The following is a 20,530-nucleotide window of genomic DNA, read 5'->3' as shown; positions in this document are numbered from 1 at the left end:
CTATAAGAGCACTAATCCCGTTCATGCGGCTCCACCCTCATGAGTTAAGCACCTCCCAAAGGCCTCACCTCTTGATACCATCACATTGGGCATTAGGATTTCAATGTATGAACATTCAAACCATAGCTTGCACACGCATGCATATGCGAGCACACACACACACACACACACACAGCCCTGGTGGTTATAACCAAAAATGTCTTCATTTCCCAAATATTCCCTGGGGGACAAAATTGCCCCCAGTTGAGAGTCACTGATTTAAATGAGTCAGTAATTTTGCATGAAAAAGGAAGTAAAAACTTTCTTACTGTCCCCAGAGTGAGGAATAATTCTTTTTCTATCTAAATTATGGGCTTTGAGAAAACAGAATTAGTTTGTAAATCTATAGTCTTATTAACCAGAATTGGGTTAAAATTAATTTACTGATTAGAATCATTATTTATAATCAAGTATTAAAATGGTTAAAATAGATTTAACACAATTTATACTTTGTGAATGAATCCTCCCTTTTATTTTAGACTATTAGTCTAAGAAATGGTGAATTAAGCTTTTTCTAAATCCTCATTTTCTTTTTATTTTAAATTATCTCTGTGAAAAAGTTCTTACTGTAGAATTAATTATTAAGTCTATCAGAGACTTAGCAGCGTTCTAGGAGTAGAATTGCTGGATTATAGGGTGTCTTTCAGCTTCACTAGATCAGTTGTTTAGCAAAATGGTTAAGTAACCAACTTTGTAACTTTTCTTCAAATACTTTTTTTTTACTAGGAATATATTTAACAAATATTCTGAAGACTGAAGAAGGGAATAATGATTTTTTAAAAAAGAAAGGGAAAGATTTAATCAATTTCAGTAAGAGGAGGAAAGTAGCTGAAATTACTGGAGAAATTCAGCAGTATCAGAATCAACCTTACTGTTTACGGATAGAACCAGAGATGAGGGTAAATATTTCTTTGCTTATCTTTAAAAGAGAATATGTTAAATCCTCTATCTGTAAGAAATATCAGAACCACACGTTATTCTATTTATTTTGTTATGAAAATAATGAGTTAATAACTAATAAATAGAAGTAGTAAAAATATTAGATATTCTGTACTATAATCTGCAGTTATTAAATTATAATATTAGATACTTTTTCTTGAAAGTATTGCTTCTTTGCACAACTGGTTCAGATAACGCTTTCAAAAAATGAATGAAAAAAATGGAAAGAAGCTTTCTGATATCCATGCAGTAAAAAGAAAATCCACCACTAGTACTATCGTTGATTTGTAGACATTTTAGATGTTTTACATGTGCCAGTATAACATTAAGTAAGTAATCCCGTCATTAGAAAACTGGGTTTAAGCAGTCTATTAATTGATGTTCTTTTTTGAGCAATATTGTTCATAATGTTGATTCTGTGGTACTATAAGATATGGAATTCCTCCTAAATTAGAGTGAATGATATTATGTTTATGTTAAATGAATTTTATTATATTGTACTTATTTGAAATTCAGAACATATAAGTATTGATCACAGTAAGTTCACCTGTCACATTAAAAATTGTGCTAAACTCTCAACATGTAGCCCGCAGGTGGGCATGTTGGGTGAAAATGGCCACCATCATCACTCCCACCCTCCTAAATTCTAAGATGGTAACTATTCTTTGTTCCCAGTTGAAAACAAAGTATCTTAAAGGCCTAACAAAGAATGACCTAAAGTACACCATTATGAAAATGTATGGATGCCTGCTCGAAAGAAATGGTGATACACAATTGGTGGTCATCTGTTTCATCCCATTCCCTCACCATTGGGCCAACTCTCTGTGATGTGGAACTTCATGAGGATAAAGAAATATGTTTGTGAAGCCCAGAATACAGTTGACCATATATTTCCCCACAGAAATAACGTAATGTTGTAGTTGGCTATGCTTGAAATAGTACTTTTAGCATTCACTCAGTAACTCCTAATAGGTTTTTATGATCTGGTCTAGACTTCCTCTCACAGTTTAAAGCATTCTTTTGGGGGCAAAGGGGTGGGGCGGAGAATGCTTTCTTTGTAACTTGAGTCAAAGTAAGTTTAAAATGTAAACAAAGTAGCTATTCACTTTTCAAATCATAGTTAACCAAGCTAAATAGTATTAAAAAATAGAGCAAAGGATGAGGAAAGTCAAGAATACTGCTGTTATAACTTTATAAAAGTCTTTGAATTACTATTGGTTCATATGATTTAATTTAGACAACCTAAATATAAGAACAAATTGTTAAAGGAGTAATATAATTTTCTTGAAATGGGCAGAATGCCTGAAAAATGGAAGAATTTTATACTAGAAATTCTAAAGATCGTTTTGCCTACTTCTCAAGCTAAAACCCAGTACTTCTTTTTGTATGTGCTTTTAAACCACTTCAAAATTAAATAAAGCTAAATCCAGTGATTTGCTTCTAAGGAATTTTTCTAAGGAAATCATCAGAGATGCACAGAAAAATGTATATACAAGGAGTTAATAATAATAATTGTTATTATAGCAAAGAATTAGAAAGCACTTGTATGGATAACTACCTATGTGGCAGTTGGTGAAATAAATTCTGGAACATCCATCTGATGAAATATTATAGAGTTAAAATTTGTATTTTAGGGGCCGGCCCCATGGCCGAGTGGTTAAGGTCTTGCACTCCGCTGTGGCGGCCCAGGGTTTTGCTGGTTTGGATCCTGGGCGTGGACGTGGCACCGCTCGTCAGGCCACGTTGAGGCGGTGTCCCATATGCCACAACTAGAAGGACCTGCAACTAAGATATACAACTGTGTACCAGGGGGTATTTGGGGAGATAAAGCAGAAAAAAAAAAAAGATTGGCAACAGTTGTTAGCTCAGGTGCCAATCTTTAAAAAAAAAATGTGTATTTTTATAAAGTAAGTAAACCACATGGAAGAAAATTAATTGAATGTAAACTAAAAAAAAGGTTAAAAATAACTATGCTGTGATCCCAATTTTGTGAGGAAAAAATGCAGTACGGGTATACATGCATATATTCACACACACAGTTTAGACATTGGAAAGAAACTCTAACAGTAAAATGTTAACAGCGAGATCTCTGGTTAATGAGATTACTGTTGATTTTTCTTTTTGCACTTTGCTAAATCATCTACATTTTCTACCTAAAAACTTAAATTTAAGCTTAGAAAAAAATTTTTGATAAAGACAAAAAAGTGATTTTACTAGAGGCTAGCACAGATTTTTAGTTTATAATTGTTCTTGAAATTACTTTTGACTAGACCTTAATCCGATTTATCTCTGCTTTTTTTCTGATTATCACAGTTTCATTGTGGTATTATAACTATAATTCTGTTCTAAACACTTGATAACTTACTGGTGATGATCATTTTGTTGTTATAATGAGTAGGAATAATGTTAACTGAGGGATACTGAACCATGGGTTGATAAGTGAAAATCTGTTCATCCTCTTAGTAGAACTTTAAAACTAGATTATACAACTTCCATAGAAATTATACGGTTTTATCCAAAAGTAGAGAGATTGGAATCAGCGATCCTTGTGGACTTTTCAGACATTATGATCTCTTAATTTGTTGATAATTTTTTTGTATTAAACTGATGAAATGAATGATTTAATAAGATCTAAAACATGTACTTATGCATTTTTGATTCCAGCGGTTCTTTGAAAACCTTAACCCCATGGGAAGTTCTTCTGAAAAAGAGTTTACGGATTATTTGTTCAACAAATCACTAGAAATTGAACCCCGCAACTGCAAACAGCCACCTCGATTTGTAAGTCCATTATGATTTTGGAAACATTTTTTTAAAACGATATTATCTTCAATGTTTAACAACCTGCTTCAGTAGCTGTTTTTGAGTGTTTTGTTTTGCAGTACAATACTGTTTCTAAAATTATATATACCCGGGCGGGGCGGAGGCTAGAAATGTCAGCCTTTTGATAAAATCTGGTTTATCCCTTATCTTAGTACTGCTTTTCTGTCCTCTTTTGATCCTTCCTAGTATAGTATAAAGGGAAAAGCTGTGAGAAAGTGAGACCCTAAAATGACAGGTAGCTGGTTGGAACAGGAAGCCAAAGGACCTGAGGAGGAGTAAGCAGGTGTATCGGCTTTTTCTGCTTGACTGTGACTCCTGCCACGAGGGCACCATGGTTGAGCCCACTTCTCCCACTAAAATGTGCTGCGACAGTTCCTGGTTATTCCCGGGGTTTGCATGGCGACAGGAGTAGTAGAAGACCAGTTCTAAGGAGGTGAAAGTGAAGGAAGATGTGGGAGGAAGTGAAAACGTTTATCACACACCAACTTTGGGCCAAGCAGTAATCTGGGTAGTTTCATCTCATCTCCACAAGAGTTGTATGATCTCATTTTACCACAAAATCTGAGGCCCAAAGCAGTTAAATGAGTTTTTCAAGGCTGGACAGCTAGATATTGGCACAGTTGAGATTTCAGCTCAAGTTATCTCAGTCTGAGATCCATGTTTTTCACTAGCTTACCACCGTGAGAGTTTTAAAAGAGGGCAGAGGTTGAGGATGGGGACAGTGCTAGCGGTTTTCTCCAAAGACTAAAATGCCATTGTAGAGTAAGTGACCAACCTTACTTAACTATTAGGAACAAAAAAAGGTCTTTTTTTTGGTATAATATGTTGCATAGATTGTGTCCACAGTAAATATTTGTAAAATTGACATTGGTGATTTGAAGGAGAAGTTTAGGTTCAAGTGTTTGGGGAGCAGAAAGTTATTTTCGCACAGATCTTCAAGATTTTTATTTCTGAGTATGAAAAGAGGTTTACTTCTGTTGGAGTTCATCTTAAAATTAAGCCAGTCAAATCTCAAAGTCTTGTAGAATGTTACTGACTGTCCTTGCAGATTGTAGCTATAGTCTAAGAATTAGTAAGGTAGCGCTGAGTCATAAAAATGCAAGTTAGTAATGGTAATTATGTTTGCTTCTCCCAGCCTAGGAAATCAACTTTCTCTTTAAAATCTCCTGGAATAAGGCCTAACACGGGCCGACATGGCTCTACCTCAGGCACTTTACGAGGTCATCCCACCCCGTTAGAAAGAGAACCGTGTAAAATCAGCTTTAGTCGGATTGCTGAGGCTGAGCTGGGATCAGCAGTGTCGGCACCAACCTCTCCCAACACGCCGTCCACCCCGCCGGCGTCTGCTGCTTCAGACCTCAGTGTGTTCCCAGACGTGGACCTCAGCGCTTCCTGTGGTGTGTGCTTGATGTAAACCATTTGGGGAAAAGGAGCCTTGCATTTCAGATCATTGTTCGCATTTTAATTAGGGAACTGTAGAATTCTTTGCAGACTCTATTGGTGTGAAAAGTGACATCTACGTGTGAAAATAGTGATTGATTAACATGAAGGGAGTAAGGCATCTTTTGTGCATTGTTTATGCATATTACTTTCTAATTTATTCCTTCAACAAAGATTTATTTAGTGGTTTTTGCACCCTATACTACATTGGGGAGTGATAAACAATGAATGAGAAAACAAGCAGATAAGTTCTGTGAAGGAAATTTTAAAAGAGACTGTGATAGGGAACTACTTATGCTAAGAAAGGAGAAACATTCCAGATACAAAGAGTCCTGGATTCATTTCTTTAAAAACTAACATTGCAAAAGATGATAAAATTCAGTACTTTGTATGTGTTATTATATATGTGACTTTATGCAAATATGTTTTAAAAATAAAATCATGCCTATTACCTTCCTTTTCAAATGAATGTTTCTCTTTGCCATAGGCAGCAATAGCATCTTTGCTCCAGTCCTCTTGCCACACTCAAGTAAGTAAGGATTTGAGTTGATTCTAATGAAATGACTGTAAAGATAATAATTGAGTTAATTAAATTTGTTTATGAATATTTTGGATTTTAGCAACATTTAAAAAATTTAAGGAATGAAATTCTTTTTTTTTTTGAGATTTTATTTTTCCTTTTTCTCCCCAAAGCCCCCCAGTACATAGCTGCACACTTTTAGTTGTGGGTCCTCCTAGTTGTGGCATATGGGATGCCACCTCAGCATGGCCTGATGAGCAGTGCCATGTCCGCGCCCAGGATCCAAACCAGTGAAGCCCAGGGCAGCCGAAGCAGAGCACGCGAACTTAACACTCGGCCGTGGGGCCAGCCCCTGAAATTCTTATAAATAAATTGAATTATTTACTTATAACCGGGTGCTCTTTACTGTAGTTTGTCTTCATAATTTTACAACCTATGTATGTCCTAGGGGCTGTGTGTGACCTTGAAGAAATTGCTTAGCATCCCCAAACTTGTTAAGGATCAAATGAGCTGCCTCTGTAGGTCACCTGGCACATTGCTTGGCACAGGATGAGCAGTAACCTCAAGTCAGCTGCCTCTCCTCTCCCCACCCGTCCGGGTCACTCTCCCCTGGGGATCCTCTACTAACTGTTTGTCAGGCTGCCAGGCTCGCCCTCAAGCACTTGTTTCTTCACATGATCTTAGTTAATTACAGCACTATTTTTAGTAAAACACCATTCTGTCATTCTTAATTGTTTCATAATTTATGACATAAATGCTGTCACCTCTCTATGGTCATTTGTTTAAAACAAAATAACCCAAAAAGGGCACAGCAGCTTCAGGAGTAATTCTCCCAGTCTGGTGGACTTCTGCTTCTATCCTGGTAACATGTATATAATTTAGATAGTAGCAAGAGAATCCCATCTCCTGAGAAAGTAGGTTTATTCTTTTAAATGTTTAATTACTATACTTTGTTTTAATTTTTAAATTTTTGTCAAAGTGATAGATTCATAGAGTTTAAAAGGCAAATAGTGCTAAAACACCTAAATGGAATTAACAGCAGTCCCTACCCCATGTCTGCCCACCCCTTCCCTTGTTCTCCAGTGACACGTGCACATTTTGAGATGACGTTTTTGTGCTGTTCTCTCTTTGGATCGTTAGTTGTCGACAGTGTTTGCTGACTTTCTGTTGTGGTGGATGAAGCTCTCGCCCTTCCCTCTGCCTAGTGTACTTGCCACGGCTGGGGAAACAGCGCTCCCTGCCAGGTCAGGCAGTGGGTGTTCTGGTTGTGCCTCCTTCTTGTCCAGCTGTTTCCTGAAATGAGTAACAGCTCATTAATGCTTAGGTTTTTGTTTGTTAGTTTTTTAAACATCTACTGCTCAGTCTTCCCGCAGCCTTTCATAGCACAGTTTTCTATAAGGTCAGACCACTCAAGGAAGCTATCAGGATTTTTTTTTTTTTTGCTTTTTAACTTGGAAACCTTCCTGGTGCCCTTTTGTCCTGCTCCAGTTTGGACTGGTTGCCATCTCGGTCTCTGACCCAGCTGTCATCCTAGAACTTTGTTTTGTTGTCATCCTAGAAATTCCCTTCACTTCTCTCCTCCGTTGGGTCCTTTTTTTTGGATTCCTTATCCCCTTTCTGATATGTTCTCCTGTTTCAGTAGGGGCACGTCCTCCAGTAGTTACCTGAGAAAGGATACATAGGATATAAAGTTTTTAAGTTCTTGCATTTCTGAACATGTAATACATTTAATTGTTAAACTTGGCTTGGTATAGAATTTTACATCATTTTCACTCAGAATGGTGAAAGCATTTTCCCGCTGTCTTCTAGCTTTCATACTTGCTGTTTAGAAGTCCAGTATCATTCACTTATAAATTATTCATGCATAATTTTTAAATGCCTGATATGTGCAAGCTCTGTTCTTAGAGGCAAGAGATATGGCACTGAACAAAATAGACAAAAATCCTTCTGTCAATAACCGTACATTCTCAGTCTTTTTTTTTTTTAAAGCCAGAGGATACTTGCTGTAGCCAAGGGACCCAAAAATGCAGTCCCTTAAATGAAATAGAAATTGATTTCTCACTATAGCCAGAGCAGGTGACAACTCTGCTCCACAGGGTTTTCAAGCTAGCGGGACAATTCAGGATTCTCAAAATGTGGCTTCCATTTCTGAGTCTTGAGTAACTGCTTCAGCTGTTACCATTTTCCCACCTATAGGAACGTGGAGGGCAAGGAACTTCGTTATAAAAACGTGATCTGGGAGTGGCACACATCACTTCTGCTCTCATGCCATTGGCCCAAACTGAGTACCTGGATACACCCAGCTACAAGAGAGGCTAAGAAATGTTGTCTCTAACTGGGCAGCCTTTGTCTTGCTAAAATTCATGGGATCCTATTAGTAAAAGGAGCAAAGGGAAGGGTACACTGGGGCACAATTAGTAGTCTCTGCCACAATATATTCAAGACACGTTTAAGATCTCTTTTTTCCTAATGATCTGCACATTAACGATGATCCGCTTTGATGTGGGTCTTTGTTTCTTTCATTTTGCATGTACTTAATGAGCCTTTTAAATTTAGAGATTTATGTCTTTGATTTCTAGAAGATGTTCCTTGTATCATGTATTAATAATTTCTTCCACACAGTGTTCTCTGACTCCCTTCTTGGAGCTTCTTTCCCATGCTGTACATCCTGAATTGATCCTCTAATTTTCTTCTCTCCTAACATTATAGAAATCGTTAGTAAATGATCCTACAGTCACTAGTGTGGAATACTGAAGTTATTTAAAATGCTCGCAAAAACTGTAATCTTGTAGAGAAATGCTCTTGATAGAAAATAAAATGGTATTCATGCTTCAGCAAGGGTTATTGAGTGCTTGCTGGGAGAAGCATGACACAGTGGTTAAGTGGTGTGATTGTGGAGTAAGACACGGAAACTCTCACAGCTGTCCCAGCATCATTCAGGTATTTTCTGCCTCCAGGAGTGTGTTTGCTTCTGTGAGGAACAGAAGACCTAGCGGAGTGTGACTTAAGCCGTAAGAAAGCATTCGGACTCACATGATTGGAAGTAGAGACAGGCTGCCTTAAGAATGGTTGATTCAGTGGCTCAGTGGTGTTACTAAAGACCAGGTTTCTTTTTGACTCTTCCTTGTTTTGCCCAGATTGTCGGCTTTATCTGAGACTGTTTGCCCTCGTGGTTGTGAGTGGTGGCAGGAGCCATAAAGTGTGTGCGTCTTTGTTCAGTCAGGTGAGGAGGAGAGAGAGGTACAGAGACAGACTCACAGGGCTTTTCCAGAAGAACAGGGAACTTCCTTTTCAGTAGCCCCTAACAAACCCCCTTTGAAATTTCACTAGTCTGGATTGGGTCGTGTGCCACGGCTAAGCCAGTCCCTCTGGCTGCAGGAGTGGCATTACTCGGATTGGTCTAATCAGGCCTTGTCTCTGGAGCTCAGGAGTAAGGTCAGCTGTCAGTGAAGCACTTGGCTGTGTGCGCGAAAGAGAGGCTGCTGAAAATCTGATCATGGTGAGGTGAGAAACTGAGTGCCATGCCCACTTCTTGACTGGAATTGGGGTGCGCTGGGAAGAAGTGGCCGACTAAACCACATGGGATGGATTCACCATCACCAAGAGGAGTTCTCCCGAAGGCAGGGCCGAGGATGCTGGACAGGCAACAGGCACACATCCACAGCCGGGAGTGCTCTTTCCAGCCTCCCCACACCATCTGCTAGCACCCAGGGGCATACTGTTTGTTTCAGCTATTAGCACCTTGAGCCAACAAGACCCCCTGAGGTGACTGCAGTCATGAGCAGGACAGCAATTTTTGACATGGAGTAATGAGTTTGACATCTTTACTTGGATGTCCCAGAAGCAGTTCACACTCAGTGTGTTTAAAATTAAACTCATCAACTTCTTTCCCAACTAGCTCCTGTGAACCCAGTCTCAGTATAATGATAAACAAGATATGGCCACTGCCTTTATGATAACTGTGTATGGAGAGAGATCAAATAGGGAGTTGGTCCATAATTACAGGTATTTTTAATCATATGAAAAATGAAATAAATGAAAATAGTTTCTTATTCTGTGTCTCGTTAGCATGTTTAGGGATAATTTTTCCCCTAGTATCCTATTATTTTGTAAATTTCCATTAATGTGGTTATATAACACGTCCATTATCAATGAGAGACTTGCAAAGAGGAAGAGTCATGTAACGCAGCCCTACCGTCTGGTCTCCTTGATGGAGTTTTTATTACCTGCATACAAGTGTACCCAGTACTAGCTGCTGGCAAGATGCATGGTCTCTGTTTATGGAAGATCTTTCTCTGGGAGTTATTACAGTTTATACAAATATGTCTGTTTTACATTAGAAAAAAAGGCTTTTCAGGGAGCAGAATCTCATTATTAATCTTAATTAAATAGTATGTCTTCCTTTAGCTAAAGTACCTACCATGTGCCAGGCACAACCACTGTGCTACGTGCTAGGGATACAAAACAAATACACACTTCTCTCAGAGGGCTTACGGTTGAATGGAGAGGATAGATAAACCAAGTCTGACAGAGTCTACAGCAGATTGGAATTGTTTTGTCTTATGGCTGCACTGTGAATTGTGGTTAACTCATCTTCTTTGCCTCCAGAGTCCTTCTTCAGCTCATGCGGTAGTTTACATAAACTAAGTGACGGGCCCCTGACTCCTCCTCCGCTTCCTCCTCGGAAGAAGTTTGATCACGATGCTTCGAATCCCAAGGTAGTCAACGGGACTTAGGTTTGCCTCAACTTGTTCAGAGTTGTGAATCTTCAGAATAGTGCTTGTTCTTATAAATGTGGTTTTTAAATATTTGTGTTGTTTTATTTGAAAAATGTTTTAAATAATTGTTTAATCCTCATAACGCTTTTTCTAAAAAAGAGGCTGGGCAGATTCACAGATACTCAGAAGAAGTACATTTTCTTTCTGGTAAAGGTGGAAAGAACTTTAGTATTCAAAGCATTCTTCAAACTTTTATGCTGCATCAGAATCAGCTGGAAGGCTGTTAAAACCAGATTGCCAGCGTTTCTGATTCAGTAGGTCTGGGGTGGGGCCCAAGAATTTGCATTCTAACAAGTTTCCTGCTCATGCTGCTGGTCCCTGGATCCCACCTGGAGAAGCACCACCCTAAGCCTCACTGGACAAGCTAGAAGTAAATGGCTGGAAAGCAGAAGCCAGCATGAGTCCTCTTCACATCCTGTCCTTTCACGTCTGCAAAGCTGTGTCTTCTTTTCACTCGCTTGCCTATTATTATATTTAAAATGCATAAGTTTATGAAATGTACATCCGAAGTAAGATAATATGAGGCGTTATGTTCTAAGATTTCAATTAAAACATCTCATATATAAAAATATTGAAGTGGGCCCGGAATTAAACTGAGAATAATTTACTCATAAATCTGATCATTAAACCAGATTAACCTGTTTTAAGCCTCTGGATTTAACTTGGCACCTAAGAATTTTCAGTCTTTTAAAAACTTTTTCTTACAGACTTTTCAGGAAGAATAGAGGTATAATTTAATTACTTTTTTTTTTTGAGGGAAATATGAAATCTGATGATGACCCTCCTGCTATTCCACCAAGACAACCTCCTCCTCCAAAGGTGAAACCCAGAGTTCCTGCTCCTTCTGGTGCATTTGAGGGGTCTCTGCACAGCCCACCTCCACCGCCGCCCAGAGAGCCTCTTCCTGACACGCCTCCACCGGTTCCCCTTCGGCCTCCAGAACACTTTATAAACTGTCCGTTTAATCTTCAGCCACCTCCCCTGGGACATCTTCACAGAGATCCAGACTGGTTCAGAGACGTTAGCACACGACCAGATTCGCCCAACACTCCTCCCAGCACACCGTCTCCACGGGTGCCACGTCGATGCTGTGTGCTCAGTTCTAGTCACAGTAATCTCACTTATCCTCAAGCTCCCCCTGTTCCACCAAGGCAGAATTCAAGCCCTCACCTACCAAAACTGCCACCAAAGACTTACAAACGGGAGCTTTCGCACCCCCCAATGTACAGACTGTCTTTGCTAGAAAACGCGGAAACTCCTCAATGACCTTAGCCATATGTAGTCATTGACACTGGAATGGTATTTGTAAAGTTTTTTTTTAATTTATTCAAAAAAGGTATAGTATTTTAGTACTTTTTACAAATAATGCTCTTACAAAAATGCTACTGATCAAATAAGCTTTTAAAAATTGGAAAAATAAAAATACAAAAGTCCTTTACCATTATCCTCAGGTGATCAGTAGCATTACCTTGTTTTGGATCCTCAGTGCTGCCAAAAGGCCAGTATAAAGAATTTCTATTTGCACTGTAGACTCTGCTAACATACGGTTTAAGGTGACATTGATTGCACTGAAAGGGGATAGTGCATTTGTGGAATTTTTCAAATTTGAGTAATAGCTGCCTTTTTAAGGCAGTGAATTTACACAGATATAGGGGGTGTATGGTGTTACTAATTTTTAAACTTCTTTGACCATCTTCTAATTCTTCTAGTTTTTACATCTAGGACAATTGTAAATAACACCCACTGTTCTTAAACTCTTTAATATGCCATGTCTTAAATGCCAGAATTTGCTGCTGAAGACAAAAATGAAACATAGAATGAAAATAATAGAATGCACTGTGTTTATTATTTTGTCAAAATGTAAACAAAGACTACCTAACCCAATCATAGAGGAAGAAAGGGCATGTATCTTACTCAGATGTGCCTTTTGTTTTTGCAGACTATGGTGTCTTTAGCTAATGAGTTGCCTATTGTTTTGGAAAACAAAGTTAATATGCCGCGTGTATGTACAGTTTTGTTTATATTGTATATTTAAAGATAATCCTAGTAACCTATATAAATTTAAGTGACTTGAGGCCTATAATACAATCTGCTACTTTACTAATTCATAAATTCAGAGGAAAAGTTTCTTATGGCATAAGAACCAACTGCCTTGCCTTCAAAACTTACTAAGTTTCTCTGTAAATGTTGTTAAAATTTTTTTTTAATATTTTTTTTAGATTGGTAATATTTAAACCAGCAGATACTTAAAGCTTTATTAAACTTTTTAATCAGAGAAGTGAGTAAAACTTTTCGTTGCCATATGGACTCCTTCCTTCCAAGTGAAGAAGGGCGTGTTTTGCTGATAGTGCATAGCAGCGGTTGTGAAACAGCCACAAGCCACGTGGTTTATTGACTGGTCTGTGGCCTTTTACTGTGCTTTGTATCAGAGTTCTTAACAAGATTAATAAACCACCCCAGTCTTACTTTTTAAAAGACTTTTAAAATGTGTTTTCATTATAAGTAACGAGGGGGGAAGATTGTTGAGTTCTGTAGAAATATGTACACACATTTTCAATATTTTGTGCAACTTAAATTACATAATCCCGCGAATTTAAGTGATGTACATTTTAGAGGCATAACTCTGTCTTAACTCTTAAACGCCATCAGCAAGCCTCCAGCCACCATTTTTGTGCATTCGGATGAGCAATCAGGAGCGCGCCAGAAAACTCTTAACGAGCAGGTTACAGCCGTCCTCGGTGGGGTCTGGGAAGCCGTCTGGATTTAGGGCCGATGGCGACTGCGTCAGTCGGGCTCCACCCAGGTGGAGACGCTCCGAGGCTGGCTTTCTTTTTTAAAGAGCAAACTATGGAACTAGCTTTGCCCGGAAGAGTAACGTGCGCTGTCCCTTCGCGAAGCCACGCTCGTACCGGGGAGAGTCGGGGAGTAGGCGCCCAGCGGCGGGCCCCGCCCAGGACGCCGCCTTCCGGGCTACTCTCTGCGCACGCGCCTCCTGGAAGCGCCGGGCCGCGGGCGGGGCGCGGTGATGACGTCACTGCGCGCGCCGCGTGCTGGGCCAGCGGGATGGCGGCCGCCCGGGAGGCTCCGGTAGAGGATCCGCTGCAAAACTTCGTGCGGGTGCTGGAGAAGCGAGATGGCACGGAGTTGCGCCTCCAGCAGTACGGCTCCGGCGGCGTGGGCTGCGTGGTGTGGGACGCCGCCATCGTCCTCTGTAAATACCTGGAGACGCCCGGGTTCTCCGGCGAGGGCGCCCACGCGCTGAGCCGGCGGTCGGTGCTGGAGCTGGGCTCGGGCACGGGGGCCGTGGGGCTCATGGCCGCCACACTCGGGTAAGCCGCGGGGCGGGAGGCCCCCGGGGCGGGGCGACCCCAGGGGCGGGAGACCCCCGAGGCCGGAAGACTCCGGGGCGGGCGACCCCGGGGCCCGCCTCCCCGCCGACCGCGTCGTCTTACAGGGCGGACGTCGTAGTCACCGATCTGGAGGAGTTGCAAGACTTGCTGAAGAGGAACATTAACATGAACAAGCATCTCGTCACCGGTTCTGTTCAAGCCAAGGTACTGAAATGGTTTGTATGGCCTTTCCGCTTGTTTCCAGATAGCCCTTGTAGTCCGCTTTAAATTGCGTTTCACTGCAGCGTGCTTAATACGAAGGAGACGTTCCGGGTGTTGTGTACAAAACAAGAATCTTTTACATTATTAAAGCAACACGTAAAATATTTGGTTGACGTTTTTAAGGGGGGAAGAAACAGAAGACTTTCCTTCTCCTCCGGACTACATACTGATGGCCGACTGCATATACTACGAGGAGGTGAGTACTCAGTGCAGTCTCTTCCTTAAGACCTGCCGCGTTTCCTGGATTCTGAAGCACACATCTCTTCACATTTCAACGTTTCTGAACGCGAGGTATTTGTCCTATAGTTGGTAACACAGTAAAGAGAGAGTAAAGGTCCCAGGGACCACGCGTTAATCGTGATTAACATGCAGGCCTGTGAAGCATGTTGAGAAAAGTGCCATGTGCTTTTTACTGGAGGCGTCTGTAAAAAAAAAGGATTTGGCCATCTGGATCTATTATGAAAAGCTAAGATTTCTACTTTTTTTTTTTTACTTAGCTATTCCTAGTGAATATGTTAACTGTGACATTGAGAATTAAATTGCATTGTAAAGAATTCATTATTCTATAGCAAGATCTATTAGACTCAGAATGATTTCTTTAAACGGCAGTTTGTATAGCGTTGTGGACATCACCCATTTTCTAAATAATGAGCTTTGAGCCAACTTATGTTCCTTAGGATCAGACGTGTCTTGTAGGTAAATTGTTGATTGTTTAAATCCCAAATTAAATTAGATTAAATAAAGTTAAATTTTTAAGAGTGAAGTCAATTCCATTTGTTTTCCCATGGGAACTCCAAAATGCATTCACTTGAATCCTTTCTTTGGAAACTGAAATCAATACAATGGTTGATTAGTTAAGAGGAGTTTACCAATCATTAGTTAGAGAGCTTTGACTGCATGTACTTTGTTGGATGATTCAAAGATGGATAAATTGTAGGGGAGTTATAATTACCCCCACCACCTCCCCTACCCCTTTTTATAGTAAAAATATAAAATTTTTAAAGTCATAAACAAAAACCGTTAAGTTCGCGCACTCCACTTTGGTGGCCCAGGGTTTTGCCAGTTTGGATCCTGGACGCGGACGTGGCACCACTCATCAGGCCATGCTGAGGCAGCATCCTACATGCCACAACTAGAAGGACCCACAACTGAAAAATACAACTATGTACCGGGGGGCTTTGGGGAGAAAAGGGAAAAGTAAAATCTTTAAAGCAAAAAAAACCCAAAAACCGTATTCCTTTTTCAACAGTCTTTGGAGCCGTTGTTGAAAACTCTAAAAGATCTCAGTGGATCTGAGACTTGCATTATATGTTGTTATGAACAAAGAACGATGGGAAAAAATCCAGAAATCGAGAGAAAATACTTTGAGGTGAGTTCTGCACTCGGTCTGTCCTTGCAGTGCCCGTGCTTCAGGAGGGCTCTGTGATGTGTGCAAGTGCACTGCGGTCATTCTGAGTGGGAAACCCTCTCCTCTGACCCCCAGGAGAGGCTCCTTCACAGCCTGCCCTTCATCTTTTCTCATCATCTATTTATTTTTCTTTTCTCGTTAATTGATCTGGTATGTGCAGAACAATGTAAAATAATAATGCTGACACCTTGTCTCTTCTGAGAAAGTGTCCAGTGTTTCTTTATTAAACATGATGCTGGCCTTTGGGAACATAATAGTGATGTATTACTTTTGGAGAATATATCATAGAAACATGATAATGTGGTATGGTTTACTTCTGTGTTTTCCTCTACATCTTTATAAAAGCTTTGACCAAGATATTCTATTTATTTTCAGGGGTTTTTCTTTTTCTTTTTCTTTTGAAATAAAGACTCAAAGGAAGTTGCAAAAGTAGTACATAGAGCCCCATGTATCTTTCAACCCATCTGCCCCCAGTGGTCCCCCAGACCCTTTTTATGGGCAAAAATCTGTCACGTTACAAGTGACTCCTTGAGGGTACATCTCTACAGCCCTGCAGTTTTATCCACTGAAAGGACTGCTTTTGTTAAATGAGAAAGTAATTATAAGACTCTCTTAGGTATATGCTAAAATGGTTTTTTATTTTCGTGTTTTTCTTGAATATGAAGAATCTTAACTTTTGAAACTGTATAGTTGAAAATGTTGTGTTATACAGTTTCAGTTGAGTTGAAACATGTAAAATGCACTTATATCAAGTGGCGGGCTCAGTTTTCCATGTGTGTACACCCAGCAACCACTGCCTGACATAAAGATAGGGAACGTTTTCTGTCTGTAGGACCTGAGAGGCTCCACGTGCCCCTTCCCCGTCAGTGCTCCGCCAGAGGCAATCACCCTTCTGACTGTCCCTCAGGATAGCTCCTGTGATTGAACTTGAAGTATATCTCTTTTAAATTTATAGCTCCTTCAACTAGACTTTGACTTTGAAAAAATTCCTTTGGAAAAACATGATGAGGAATATCGAAGTGAAGATATTCATATTTTATACATCAGAAAGAAAAAATCGGTAAGTACATTCTGGGCTTTTCATCCTCTGGGAGATTTCATCAGCCGGCAGCTGTCTCAGCCCGTGTGTGGTGTAGACGTTGATTCTGGTGTGGGTAAACACTGGCTTTGAGCACCAGCTCTCACTGTTAAGATCTCTTTCCTGGCCTCGGGTTCTTCCTCTACAACACAGCACGCCTTTTTTCTAAAGGTGCCGTCCGGCTGTGAATTACTTTGTAATTGGGCATTACCTCCAACAATACTTTAGCTGTTTATAAGGTTTTGTTTTCTCAGAGATTTTAAAATACCAGTTCTGACCTTTGTGAACTTTCTCCAACCATTCAGATTTTTTTTTTAAAGATTTTATTTTTTCCTCTTTCTCCCCAAAGCCACCCGGTACATAGTTGTATATTCTTCGTTGTGGGTCCTTCTAGTTGTGGCATGTGGGACGCCACCCCAGCGTGGCCCGATGAGCAGTGCCATATCCGCGCCCAGGACCCGAACCAACGAAACACTGGGCCCCCTGCAGCAGAGCGCACAAACTCAACTACTCGGCCACAGGGCCAGCCCCAACCATTCAGATTTTTTTAATAGTCAAAGTAAAAAATATAACAAGGCCGATCTATCTAATAAAGAAAAATGCACTCAGATAGAATTGATGTATGTCGCCTTTTTGTTGCTTTCTGTACCTGTTATAACAGCTGCATTTTATGCAGGTTGCCTCTGCGATGCCTAGAGTTTGAGCCTCTGGAAAGAATTGTGTCCCATCTGTCTGTGTGTCCCCAGCACCTCTTTTGTGTATGTGACTGTATAAGGCAGGGATATGGTCGATTTTATGAATTAAGGCTGCAGAATATAAGAAGTCCCGCTTGTTTCTGTTATCTTTGCTTTGATTGAATTTGTTTGTGATGGAGTTTCTTGATTATGTGAGTTCTGGCCAAAAGCAAATAACCTGTAATTTGGGGATGGAGACTAGGTGTAGGACCATAAGGAAAGAAGAGCAGTGTGATAGTAATTCAGGTCAGCTGACTTTTATGTGGCGTGGTGCTGGAGATAGAAAGACACGTAAAAAATGCCCTACGCCTTGAAGGATCCAGTTTTAGCTGAAGCTGTTGTGTAGTTTTAAAAGTAGAAGTTGTTTGAGGCATGAAGATTTCGTTTCCTAAATATAAAGACTTTTTTTTTTTTTTGCAAAGAATCATTTCTTTTTCAAAAAATTTGAGATACCATAAAATTCACCCTTTTAAAGTGTACAATTCAGTGGTGGTTAGTACATTCACGAAGTTGCACGACCATCTGCACTCTCTAACTTCAAACATTTTCATCACCCCAGAAAGAAACCCCATACTCATTAGCAGTTACTTCCTATTCCTGCTTTCTTCCCGTTGCCAGTCCCTGGCAACCACTGATCTACTTTGTGTCTATGGATTTGCCTGTTCTGAACATTTCATATAAATGGAACCACACACTCCGTGGCTTCTTGTGTCTGGCGCCTTTCCCTCAGCACAGTGTTTTCAGGCTTCATCCATGTTGTATCGTGCAGGAGCACTTCACTCCTCCTTATAGTCAAATGATATTCCTTTGTATGGATACACCACACCTTATCAATCCGTTGTCAGTCAGTGGACATTTTGGTTGTTTCCACTTCTTGGCTGTAATAAATAATGTTGCTATGCATATTTCTGTACACATTTTTGTGTGACATAATGTTTTCAAATCTCCTGGGTATATACCTAGAGTAGAAGTGCTGGGTCATGTGGGAACTCTGTTTAACTTTTTGAGCAATTGTCGAACTATTCCAAAGCTGCTGTACCATTTTACATTCCTATCAGCGATGTCTGAGGGTTCCGGTTTCTTCATATCCTCACCAGCACTTGTCATTGTCCATCTTTTTTTGAGTATAGCCATCTTAGTAGGTATGAAATGATATCTCATTGTGGTATATTTTCATTTCCCTAGTGACTAATGATGTTGAGTATCTTTTCATGTGCTTATTGGCCTTTTGTACATCTTTGCAGACATACTGTGCCCATTTTTAAATTGAGTTGTCTTTTTACTGTTGAGTTGTGAGAGTTCTTTATGTATTGTGGATACTGGACCCTCAGCAGACACATGACTTCCAAATACTTCCTCTCATCCTGGGGGTTGTCATCTTTTTTTTTTCCCCCCTGCTTTTATCTCCCCAAATGCCCCCAGTACATAGTTGTAAATTATAGTTGCGGGTCCTTCTAGTTGTGGCATGTGGGACACCACCTCAGCATGGCCTGACAAGCGGTGCTATGTCCGCACCCAGGATCCAAACCCTGGGCCGCCGAAGCAGAGTACGCGAACCTACCCACTCGGCCCGGGGGCCGGCCCCTCATTTTTTTGATAGTAAGCCCTCTGAAGCACAGGGGTTTTAATTTTGACGATGTCTGGTGTCTTTGTGTTTTCTTTGGTTGCTTGTGCATTAGGTATCAGTGGAAAAAGCCATCTCTAAGCGTTATGCATGATTGTTCATTGGGATTGCATTTAGCCATTACTCGGTCTATTAGCTAGTATTAAGTACCTAGTAAATACTTAACTTCTGATAAGAAATCAATTTTTTTCTTCCTGCAGAAATTTCCATCGTGAAAACTTTAATCATCTCACCCAAGCCTCTAACAACCTGGGTAAGCTAAAGATGTGAATGGAGCATGTGAAAACAGCATGGGAAGATTGCGTTCACAGATTTTTTCCAGCATGTCCTTTGAGACCGGCTATATAGACGACGACCACCACGGGCTGGCTGTGATAGGAAGATGCCTGCGGGCCTGAAATCCGGCTTCATTTACTTTTAGCTCGGCATCAAGTTCTGTCTGAAAGCAGCACTGTATGTCAGTCCCTCCTCAAATAAAATCGGTGTTGAGGTGAGCCTGAAGTCTGCCAGAGGCCAGCGGAGAAGCGGGGTTGACCTGCTGCTTCCTCAGCAAACTAGAGATAAACTGATCGATCTCTAAAGGGTTGTCTATTACTACGTAACAATGTTTAAACTCAAACCAGTACATTTTAGTTTGTCTTCAAGATAGATACATTTAAAAGGGGGTTTTCATTGTAACGTAATTATGCGGTGGTTTTGTCATATGTATCTTCCACTTCATTACTTTTAAGATAGCTTTAATATTTAAGGGTTCTTTTACTTAAGAAATACTGAAAATATTGTTTTGTGTACTTACGTTGGCCACAGTTTTCTTTTCCTCCACCATGCATGTCTCTGTGAGTTAGAGAGTCAGTGATACTGGGTGCATTGGGAAGACTGAAAGTGAAATCAGGAGGTCGGGAGGGGGCCGAGGTAGGTTTGCAAGATTTTTATTTGAGAAAGGAGTGAGAACAAAAGCCCCGTTTCAGGCTCGTGCACTTGTGTGGCTCATGCACTTTCCCTCGTGTATATCTTCCAGGAAAGTGGGGCTGAAATCTCTGGTGTTAACTGGTTTACGTGAAACAGAGAAAGGTTTTTAAATAACTGAAATGTGGTTCTGTACACATTCACCAAATGATTTGGATTCTGTGTAGTCTGTTTTAGGTGTGATAATCTGCGCACAGGCTGGTCTGTCAGGGACTTGAGTCTCGCTGGTTCTGAAGAGGAGTGGAACCTGGACGGAATTCTTGTGCTCACAGGCGCGGGTGCATGGTGGTGGCACGTTTTATGTGTTAAAATAAACATCGTTTTTGAGATCCTGTGACTTTGTGAATGTTTCAGAAATAGCTTTGAAGAAAATGAACATGTAAAGCAGGTGACTGCTTTCCAGAAAGAGCAAAAGCAGCCCTAATTAGAGAAATTTAGGATCAAAGTCAAGAGAAAGTTCTTTCCTTCAGGCTTACTTCAGTCTTTAAAGTTTGTTTTGCTGTTCCTTTTCAAAGTGCTTTGTTCGTACGCCTTTAGCATTCCATTAAGCAGTTTACTAAGCAGTTAGTG

The 20,530-nt window shown here is 40.4% G+C and overlaps 2 protein-coding genes across 10 annotated transcripts in view; both read left to right on the top strand.

The window, feature by feature from the left end:
- The window catches only part of SOS2 (SOS Ras/Rho guanine nucleotide exchange factor 2), an 88,566-nt gene extending 75,550 nt beyond the window's left edge, over window positions 1–13,016 (top strand). For both annotated transcript variants that reach the window (XM_044765601.2, XM_070504310.1), the window contains exons 18-23: window positions 766–938; window positions 3,643–3,759; window positions 4,937–5,198; window positions 5,729–5,770; window positions 10,370–10,479; window positions 11,296–13,016. In XM_044765601.2, coding sequence (XP_044621536.1) covers window positions 766–938; window positions 3,643–3,759; window positions 4,937–5,198; window positions 5,729–5,770; window positions 10,370–10,479; window positions 11,296–11,805 — 1,214 coding nt within the window. In that variant the 3' untranslated portion in view covers window positions 11,806–13,016. The remainder of the gene's footprint in view (window positions 1–765; window positions 939–3,642; window positions 3,760–4,936; window positions 5,199–5,728; window positions 5,771–10,369; window positions 10,480–11,295) is intronic.
- A 188-nt stretch (window positions 13,017–13,204) lies between these two features.
- VCPKMT (valosin containing protein lysine methyltransferase) lies at window positions 13,205–20,289 on the top strand. 8 transcript variants are annotated; one of them, XR_011501591.1, is made up of 7 exons: window positions 13,205–13,868; window positions 13,994–14,104; window positions 14,274–14,441; window positions 15,400–15,519; window positions 16,514–16,618; window positions 19,195–19,247; window positions 20,128–20,289. XR_011501591.1 is itself a non-coding variant. In XM_044765604.2 (7 exons), exons 1-6 carry the CDS (start codon window positions 13,312–13,314, stop codon window positions 19,207–19,209), a joined length of 981 nt encoding a protein of 326 aa, XP_044621539.1. In that variant the 5' UTR covers window positions 13,209–13,311; the 3' UTR covers window positions 19,210–19,247; window positions 20,128–20,289. The 8 variants fall into 8 exon arrangements, 4 of the variants coding, with proteins under 4 accessions (XP_044621539.1, XP_070360414.1, XP_070360412.1 ...); XM_044765604.2 differs by having other exon boundaries at window positions 13,209–13,868; window positions 14,274–14,346; XR_001400140.3 differs by having other exon boundaries at window positions 13,212–13,868; window positions 14,274–14,346; window positions 19,195–19,484.
- The last annotated feature ends 241 nt before the right edge of the window (window positions 20,290–20,530 follow it).

This window comes from Equus asinus, chromosome 2, assembly GCF_041296235.1.
Source record: "Equus asinus isolate D_3611 breed Donkey chromosome 2, EquAss-T2T_v2, whole genome shotgun sequence".
Taxonomy (NCBI): Eukaryota; Metazoa; Chordata; class Mammalia; order Perissodactyla; family Equidae; genus Equus; species Equus asinus.
This window is presented reverse-complemented; position numbering and strand designations above follow the sequence as displayed.